We start from the raw sequence: 10,083 nt of genomic DNA, 5'->3' as shown, positions 1-10,083 counted from the left end.
CTTGGTCATCAATATCAATAATAATCTGAAAATAGCACGAGTAGCCATCCGAGAAAACAATAAAAGCATGACCAGCTAGGCGTTCGAGCATTTGATCTATAAAGGGTAAAAGAAAAGTGATCCTTTCGTGTCATAGCATTTAAACGTCAGTAATCAATACTGAGATCCTCCATTTCATAGGACCTTGTGTGACAACATAGTCACCTTTTTCATTACGAACCATGGTAACTCCTGATTTTTTAGGAACTACATGAATGGGGCTTACCCATTCGCTATCGAAGATGGGGTATATGATACCCGCGATCGAAAGTAATCATAAGACTTCTTCCCTAACCACCTCTTTCATGGCGGGGTTCAAGCGGCGAGGGTTCGCGAGAAGTCTTGGCGTTATCCTCCAAATGGATCACGATGAGTGCAAACATTAGGGTTAATTCCCTTAATGTCGACTAGGGACCAACCAATCGCAGACCGATGTTCCCTAATCACCCGGATTAAACGCGTGTCTCTTCATCCTTAGATAACAGAGAAGATATAATTACCGGATGATTACCATCCGGATCAAGTTGTATATATTTTAACTCTGGGGAAGGGGTTTAAGCACTGGGGTGGGAGGAAAATCAATAGATGTTTCGTCGGGGTCCTCATTTTGCATAATGAATACTTGCTTAGGTAGCAAGTCTTCATACTCAATATGTGGAGCAACCGAAGTGTCTACAATTGGTGTGGACTCAAGGATGGTGTTGACTTCCTCTAAGTAGGAGTCATTTACAAAATCTGACTTTCCAAAAGAAAGGAATTTGTACATATTGTTTTCGGAAACGTGTTGTTAAAATAATCTTGAGCTAAGCTCTCCGATCATGCTAACCTCCCCATCTATAGGCGAATCACGTAATCTGTTTCATCATTTTAAAAACATTTACCTCAACCGTGAGATGGCCAAAAGATAAGGACATCTTACCATCGCGGCAATTAATAAGTCGTTGGCGGTTGCTAAAAGGGGTGCCCTAAGATGATCGGTCTGAGAGTCATTAGCGACTTACGTATCGAGGATAACAAAATCCAGCAGGGATAGTAGAAATCTGAACCTTAACAAAGCGCGTTTTCACTACACCCTTAGGATACTTAATAGACACGTCCGCTAATTACAACGTTATTTTTGTAGGTTGCATTTCCTGTAGACCTATTTGTTTATACAAGTATCACGGGGTAAGTTAACACTTCGCCCGTGTCTAATAAAGCGGTCGTCGTGTGGGAATCTCCTAAGGTGCATTTTATAGTAGGACGACCAGGGTCCTTGTACTTAACAATTCCATTATTTTCGGATAAAATTGGGAATTGTTCAGTTAAAAAGGCGTATTTAGGTATGTTGGTCTTACGCCTAGTAGTGCACAACTCTTTAAGAAACTTAGCTTGATTAGGTAGCTTTTTAATAGCTTCGAGAAAAAGAAGGTTTATCGTTAGATTTTTGAAAACGTTCCTAATCTCCTCGAAGTTGGTATCCACCGTTAGCATGGCTAATTTTTGAGGAATGGTGGTTTAAGCTCTATATTTAGCGTATGGCTCGACTTGATGTGTAACCTTGGCTTTCTATTTCTTAGGTTGTGGTTTAACCGGTACTCTACAATGGTAGGTTCTTGAGTTTCTATTTCAGTATCTAGTTCGATATCCGGTGTAGGGAATCTTGATGGGGTAACTATAGGCATAGTTACTTTGTTATCAACCACCTTTCCGGCGGAGAGTGGTGATGGCATTCAGGTCACCTACTATTGTCGTTTCCGTACTAGTATTACCGTTTACCTCAAAGGCTGTGTTTGTTGTTTTAGGGTTTGGTATAAACTTGTCCCCGGAAACACGCTTTTGGTTGGTCTTTCTCTTGGGCTAAGCGTTGTATGCCCCGATTTATGGATTGTAATATCTGTTGGTTTGATTGAGTCATTGATTGGAAAAGTTGTTGGGTAACTTTGTATAAAGGCGTCGATCACGGTCCGGTTGTGTAGGTGTAGTAGTCATAGGTGGTGCGACCGAACTATCTCACGTTGATTATTTATGGGTGGGTTTTGATAGTTACTATTGTTAACCTGAACGATACCTCTATTGGTATTATAATTATTATAATTATTCTGACCTTGTGCTACACCTTGTCGTGGTTTAAGCTTGGTTGTTATAATTATTATAATTTTCCGACCTTGTCCCCGTCCTTGCCTAGGTGGAGCTTGATTATAGTTGTTTGTTTGCCTAACATTTTGGTTATTAAACCACGGAGTTGTAACTTGTTGATTGTTTAGCCAACTAAAGTTGGGATGTTGTCTCCATGGGGCATTAGGAATAGGATAGTTATTAATGGAGCAAACATTATCTTGCTCGATTGTTGTTGTTCATAGGCGAGAGGACAATAGGAGTCGAGGGTGCTTTCGGGACTCAAACAGAAATTACATGGGTTGGAGTTGACATTCATGGCGGGAATAGGCTTTTGTTGAATAGAAATAGCCTCTACTTTTTAGTTAGAGATTGATTAAATTTTTAAGTTAAGGGTCGGGTTTCATCTCAAACATACCGGCCCTTAAGCTGTTGAAGAAGAACTAGCGAGGGAGGATATCATCACTCCCCCCACTGATTGTTATTAGCGTTTAGTTTGTTCTTCTAAAATTTATAAGCCTCCGAGGCTCCTTTTTACTTAGGAAACTACCCCCATTCATTATGTCAAGGACTTCTTTATGGTGATGTTGAAATCCTTTGAGAAAGGCACGAACTAACGTGTCTTTTTGCTAGGTTATGGTGTGGACACTCTATTAGCGGTCGGTGAAATGATTCCAAGCCTCGAGAAAATGATTCATGAGGGTTACGTGGAAGAAATGAATCTTGGAAAGCATTTCATCCGTCTTTTAGGGGTGGGTAAAATGTTCCATAAATAGTTTGAACAAGTTTAGCCCACGAGTCCATGAGTTAGAAGCTTTGGGCGATTAACAAGACGACGCCTTTATCGGCTAAGGTGAAGGGAAATACCCTCGGTTTAATTTGTTCAACCCAACTATAGGATGATGGAATTTTGTAAGGACTTGTTCAATCCTACGCATGTGTTGGTAAGGTTTTTCATGGCCTAAACCATGGAAAGCGGGTAACAAATTAAATATGTTTCGGGATTCGAAAATCCCCAATTTGGGTCTTCTAGAACGATGAAGATTTAGGGCTATCGCTCAAAGCTTTGTAGAAGTCGGAGAGAGTCTCTCTTTCTTCACCCATTATGTCGGTATGGTTGGTGGAATAGTAGTTAGAGGTGTTATGATTGGTATACTCGATATGTTTGTTTGTTGGCGGTTAATTACGTTCGGTGTTTTTCTCCCACCGGACCTTAATCTCATGCAAGTCTAAGTCTAAACACGAAAACAACCCAAACAATCTTGATATATTAGTATGAACCTCTAACGGAGATCGAGGTATGGAAGAAAGGAATACCTGAAAGCGTCCTTGCTTAAGCTTATGAATAAGCGTCTTGTTTACGGCGTGTTGATGTAAATAACAAGTTAGAACACCGAAAAACTTAAAAATCGAAGTTCAAACAAACTGTAGAAATCCATAAAATTTTGCTTAGGCGCGTAGTGCGCTCGGAGAGAGCGTGATGTCAGCTCCTAGTCCAAAGACGCGATGGTCGGTTAGCTTTAGTAAGGCGGGGCACGCTCGAAGTCCAAATAAGTTAGGCGGTCGGCTCGGGAAAGAGGGCTGGTCGCTCAAAGTCCGAACTATAGGCGAGGCCTTGTCGCTCGCAGCTTCGTGTAATTTTTCGAATTTTTTTCAACGCTGAAACGAATAACCACAGTATGAATCAAACAAGGGTGGGTGGGTTTAATGGGACTTAAAAATGACTAATTCTACTATGAAAACAATGTTAAAGTGCAACTAAGATGGCAGCGGCGCCATTTAATAAAAGGATAAAATTGAATAGTCTACTCACGAAATGAACGATGAACTCAAAACGTAAGTAAACTAAACTACTCTTATGAGCATTATATTTATCAAAGTTTTCTCTACTCTCAATCCTATGAGATATAGTGGAGTAGAAAGTTTGTTCCACTCCTAGTGCTCTAGCATGGAATGTTTTCTAATCTAATTAGTCGGTCTTAAGTCAATGAGAGCTTTACGAAGGTGATATGCTACGATACTTACTGAATTTGATTACTTGATTTTAACTTCTTAATGCTATGGAAATATGATTGTGCTTGAATCTAGATAAATGATTAGAGGGAATTGAATCCACCTCGAATCCAACTTAATAGCCTAACATAGATTCTTGTATCTCGATTCTTACGTTCTTACGACAAGAAATTCGAGTTCTAATCCCTAGTGTTCATGGCATTTCTACCGAGTACTAACTAGCATGTGAGGTCGTCCACCCATTCTCATGGCGAATCCGACCCTTCTAGATTGGAATAGATTCTACAATGTTTCTACACTATACCACTAAGTTTTCATCAAGGCTTCATCAACCCCTCTAATGGAGGTTTTAACCTTGAGTCATCAAACCATCATTTCCCATTTCATTATAACTACACATCATATTAAAATTCTAACTTAACTAAATTAACTAACAATGGTTCAATCTATTTAAACTACGGAATGATAATCAACAAGAATTAAAATCAGATCTATAAATTGAAATAACACAATTCGAAATTGAGAAAACAACTATTTTATTTATCTAATCAATCAAGAACAATGATTCAAAGACTTAATCTAAAACAAGAATTGAAAATGGAACTAAAGCTTAATTTAATTAATGAAAACAGATCTAGAATTATCTATATTAATTTAGGTCTAACTAGCTACCATTAACAAAGAGCTAAACTTCTGTTTTTATACTTTCAGATCCAAAAATCGTGCATGGGCTTGGAGCCATGTTTTGGGCCAGAGAATCAGGCCCAAAACCCAATTCTTTCAGTCCAAAAAGGCCTCTTCAGCTGCAGTTGGCTTCCACAGACTTTTCATCCACTTCTGCTCCTCTGACTGGGTTAAGGCTTAGACCATTGGAAAGCTCTTTCCGAGCCGGTCGTTTTGACATAAGGTAGGCCCAATTTCGAGGTCTGAGTCCAAAGATACGGCTTTCGGAAGTTCTGCTGACTTGTGTGCTGTTTCAGCCCGTGTCGACTTTTCAGCTTTTGACCGGGCTTTAGGAAGGCTTTATCTTCTTGAATATTGGCCTTTAATCACGGAACTCCTTAGTAACCGACCTTTTCTCCTTTATCTCACTAAAGTGGCACATTTCTGCACATAATAGACTTTGAAGCCTGAAATGCATAAAAATACGTAATCAGTGTTAACTCTTAATTATTACTCACATAATTGGTCCAAAAGTATAACTGTTAAAGGGTTAAAACTACAGTTTTGGGCTCTTATCAGTAGCGATGAGACAATCGGGCCGCGGTGTGACTAGATGTGGGAAATGGGTGACGCCAGGCACGTGCTCAAGGATCACATCGGCTGAGATGCCGTAAGCAGTTTTAACGGCGTCTAAGTTGGGTCTACAGCGATATAAAGGTGGGGGAGGAAGAGGGGCTTTCCTTCCTGAAGTGGAAGGTTCTGCGGCAGGGCTAGAAGTGTCAGAAGCCGTTGACTCAGATCGTTCTGCAGTATGACCGCTAGATCTGGAGGTGGAGGACGCAGATCCCTCAGAGCGAGTACCTGAGGTACTCACAGATTCGGATTCCGACATGATAGAATTAAACAAATTGGAGAGCCCCAACTGAGGTAACAAGGGGGAAATAAACCACGAAGGGAAATGAAGGAACAGTAACATGAATAAGCGTAATCGGGTACAAAGGACCGGAACAAAGAGGATGAAGACAAACATGAGGTAACAAGCAACAAAGAGCAACGAAAACGAAGAACAGTGAAGAAAACTCGAACCTTGAGCGGCCAACAATCTACCGGAAACGAAGAACAGTGAGAAGGAGGAGCAGAGTGAGAAAAGTGAGAGGGTTTAGATGCAAAAGTGGGGTTTTGAAGAAAGAGAGATGTTTGAGCGGGATACTAAGCGATAGGGGTAAAAACGCAATATCAGAAGAAAAAAGGACCAAAGGAAAAAGGACACATGGGTCCTTGAAAATCGAAAAGACAGGTTCGATGCGCGTGTGCCGAAAAGACAGGTTTCATACATGTGCGCCTTGGACAAGTGGATGATGGCACACATGCAAAGGAGGTATGTGCCAGAGATGGAATATTTGGAGGGGGATGTTTAGGATGATTCTCGGAACCATAGACTGTCCGCGGACCATAAATGATACCGCGGAATGTCAACGGGACCGAGAGGGGAATCTGTATAGGATCTATTGATGACATGTAGAGTCAGAGGTACAAAAGGGATGTACGCAGAGTTGCGAAGAGGAGACATGATGCAGCGGATCAGGTCCGCGGTAACCTAACTGCCGAGAACTGCCATATAAGGAGTGGGACAAGTGGAGAGCTGAAGGGCGTGTGATGGAGAGGAGATGAACGAACCTGATGAGAAGGGAAGTTAGGAAAAAAGAGAGTATAAAAAGAATAGAGAGAGAAAAAGAGAGTGGTTCATTAGGTTGTAATTTTTTGAGTATACAAAAGGAATGTCACCAAGCTCCAAACAGGTCATTCCCTCCCAGAACTCAGGACTTTGAACAACGAGAAGAGCCAAATCACATTCGTGGCCAACGGCTCTAACTTGGTTGGAGAGCCATGCTTTCTGACAATAACAAATGTGTGCTTAGCTACCACATGAGCATTTGTAAGAACTTTACAGCCCCTAATAACAAATTCTGCATTCAGTGAGTGAATTCATGAGAATAGTGAATAGTGTTCTTTGGGTGGGGGGTACGAACCAGAGCCGGTGGTTTCACGCTGGGATTTGTTCTGCCAGGGAAGAAAATAATTGGGGCTGTTGGCGACTATAAATATCTTAACAACAGAGTCCAAAGCGAGGTCGAAAGCGTCCAAACCTTGTTCTTCAATGGGAGGAGTGCAAGTGCTAGTAAAATTACGAGAATGGAACAAACAAACGGTAGAAGTAGTAGTAGGAGACTGAATGCGAGGAGGAGAGAGGGTTTTGTAATGACAGAGAGTAGTAGAAGAAGAGATTCTCTGTGGACGGAGAGAATAGAGCTTCTTAGCCACTCTGCGAGACAACATTTCAACAGCTCCTCTTCTCTGTTTCTGTTTCTGTTTCTGTCTCCGCCTTGATGTTCGTTTGTTCAACCCGGTATTTCGCTGTTATATCAACATTTCGGCCACAAAATGTTTAGCAAAAGTTTAGAGTAATTGGAGATGGTCAACTCGGTCAACATTGACCTCATAAAGGTATTGTGGGTAATAGCAAAATATGTGATGGTCAACCAAGTCAACTCATGGTCAACTCACGGTTAGGAGGACCAAAACCTAATAATCGATCATTGTTGGACCAAAGTCTAATTACCCTATTATTAGAAGGACCAAAACCTAAAAACCCCGACATAAAATGAAGAAATCTACCAATGACGGTGAGCCTAACGTTAGAGTCCAAACAGTGAAACATTCATACAATAGGGATTGGAACGGTGTGAGAGTTGAAGTTGAGTTAGATGAACATGGAGTCCCAATAAATGAAAAGGTACGAGCAAACTTTGCTAGTTGGGCAGGCACTCAGGTGAAAGCTAATGTTCCGCTTGCTGAATGGCCAACTTGGCCAAAAGTTGATAAGAGAATAAAAGATGATGTATGGGTGGGCTTACTGGTAATGCTTAAACTTTCATTTCTTTATAGTTTAAAATGTTTTGTGTTCTCTTACTTGTAAGTCAAAGTTTGACTACATTTTATTTGTAGGCGAGGTTCATTATAAATCCGAAATTTAGGAAGGCGGCTATTAAACAATGTGGTAAAATATGGTGGAAGTTTAAGAATTATCTGACAAGGGAGTTTATTAGACCTTTCATAGACGAACTTGAAGAGCTAGTGAAAGCACCAGAAATGTATCCCAATATCAAGCAACTAGAATGGGAAAAGTTTGTGCGGATAAGGTTATCAAAAGAATTCCAGGTATATGGCTGTGTACATAATGCAAGTTTATTTCACCATTTGACTATATTTCTACCGGCTTGTTGGAATATAGATATATATACATCCTGCTCAGTTATCTTGGATATGTTCTTGTTGGGGATGAGTTCATCTATAGCAAATTAGATGTTAGCGCGTGGTTTTCTTTGCGATGGCAAATTCTCTCTCATTGTTTTTTTAATCTATTTGTACTGCTTTTCAAGGAACGCTAGCAGGGGAGTTTATAGTTTTCTAGTTCTCACTTCCAAGTTAGTTGAAGTATGACTTATGAAATTGTTTTTTTTTTGTGACGTGCATGCTAGCTTTAAATCTGTTCAGCATCCTTCAACTTTGTGCTTCTAGTTGTCTAGAATGTGATTTGTTAGACGACATCCCATATGAATTTGTGAAGGTCATCATATCAGTGAATTGATTGCTCCTAGTTTGCTTGCTACTATGGTCTTATGCATGACACATGAACTGCTAGTGTTTCAATTGCTCTTTCTCTAGTGACAAAATGTTTTCTTTTAAACATGAACCCTTGATATTGTTGGTTAAACTCTCATTCTGACTTGATTATATTATTGATATATAGTCATATTGTTATTATTTTGTAGGTGATTGAAGAACTTAAACGAAGATGGAATGCCTTTTGCTAAGTGGATATACTAATTAGGTTACGTTGATTTTGGTTTGTTAGGGATTTTCGTAAATTGTTTACAGTGTAACTATTTTTTTTTTAATGCTTTTATTAAGGTTTTGGATTATGTCGTGACGCTTTGGTTACGAATTCGAAGGTTAACGGGGTCTAGGTTTATGGATGGATTCAAATTGACTATGTTTTGAATAGTTTGTTAGATTTAGTGCGTGGACCTTAATGTGAATGGTGATTAATTTCCAATTAATGAAATGGTTCTTATTGAATGTTGTTACCTATATTTTTTTGCATCTTTTGTAAGGCAGGTGGTTTAGTGATGATAATATTGTAGATTTATACTCACTCTCATTTGCAAGTGTACCCATATTGCAGCAGGTTATTAGTCATGTATATATTGCATTTTTATTTATTTTTAAAATAATAGATGCTATCTCGCTTCTATGAAACCCGTCACAACTTATGATTACTTTGTGTGTCACTTTTGGCCCAAAAACAATTTCTTAATCAATGGTTTTGAAAAGTAACACAACAAAGTCATCTTCTAGTGACGCTTTTAAGGTATTTCTGGGTCACTTTTGGGTTTAAGGTGACACAAATAACCACTTTTTTGTGTCACTTTGATAACAGAAACTGACACAACAAATGTATTTCTTGAGACACTTTTGCGAACTTTTAGTGACGCCGGCGGATAAGACGCTTTCATAATAATCAGAAAAGTGACACAAACCACTTTTTAAGACACTTTAAAAGTGACTCGTTAAGACATTTTTTTTTTGTAGTGAAAGTAGATACTGATGCCGAACAGTGCGAGCTCTTTTCAGATTAGTGATAATACAGTTTATGATATCAAATAATGTATGACCTTGAGCAAGCACATTAAACACTACGCATGCAGCATCATTGGCAGTAGAAAAATGTCAATCTCCCATGATGTTCATAAGGATAAACAACATCGCATTCCCCACATTCATGGTCATGGTTGCTAAGGGAATGGTAGTGTCTGACCATCTGCCAGGTGTAGGTTCTTCTTCTTTAATTGCAAGACCATCACCATATGTTCCACGAAAAGCAGGCCATGAAAAGGAACGGTATGAGTTATGGTTGATGTATGGCCATGTTGTTGCAGGCTCGTGATAAGGAAGATCCAAAGCTAGGGCAAACGTTGGCTTAGAAAAGATATGTGGTGTGCCACCAACTTGGATTGTGAACCCGTCTAAGAAGAAACCTTGGGCATGATTAAATGCTTGTGTGTCTCCCATATTGGCATAAAAATATGCAGCCAAACTTAGAGAATAAGTTTGGTCAGGTTGAAAAACTAGGGAAGACCATCCGATGTTGGTGATGTATTCACGGAGTGAAGGCCATAAGCAAGGGAGTCTATTATAGCCTGGAAGGAT

At 39.8% G+C, this 10,083-nt stretch overlaps 1 protein-coding gene across 1 annotated transcript; it reads left to right on the top strand.

Moving 5' to 3' along the window:
* Window positions 1-7,474: 7,474 nt before the first annotated feature.
* On the top strand, window positions 7,475-8,759 carry LOC147523130 (uncharacterized). Its single transcript, XM_086569665.1, has 3 exons — window positions 7,475-7,729; window positions 7,819-8,031; window positions 8,646-8,759. The coding sequence occupies exons 1-3, from the start codon at window positions 7,475-7,477 to the stop codon at window positions 8,685-8,687; spliced, it is 510 nt and encodes a 169-aa protein (XP_086425791.1). The 3' UTR covers window positions 8,688-8,759.
* The last annotated feature ends 1,324 nt before the right edge of the window (window positions 8,760-10,083 follow it).

The sequence above is a fragment of the Coptis chinensis genome, chromosome 1, assembly GCF_015680905.1.
Source record: "Coptis chinensis isolate HL-2020 chromosome 1, ASM1568090v1, whole genome shotgun sequence".
Lineage (NCBI taxonomy): Eukaryota > Viridiplantae > Streptophyta > Magnoliopsida > Ranunculales > Ranunculaceae > Coptis > Coptis chinensis.
The sequence above is the reverse complement of the archived record's forward strand: the minus strand, read 5'-3'. Positions and strand labels throughout refer to the sequence as shown.

Bases quoted from the DNA above. Each gene is read 5' to 3' on its own strand.
- LOC147523130 (XM_086569665.1), top strand. From the start codon at position 7,475: ATGAAGAAATCTACCAATGACGGTGAGCCTAACGTTAGAGTCCAAACA. The intron at 7,730-7,818 runs GTAATGCTTAAA...TTTTATTTGTAG, and splicing joins ATGTATGGGTGGGCTTACTG to GCGAGGTTCATTATAAATCC. The intron at 8,032-8,645 runs GTATATGGCTGT...ATTATTTTGTAG, and splicing joins GGTTATCAAAAGAATTCCAG to GTGATTGAAGAACTTAAACG.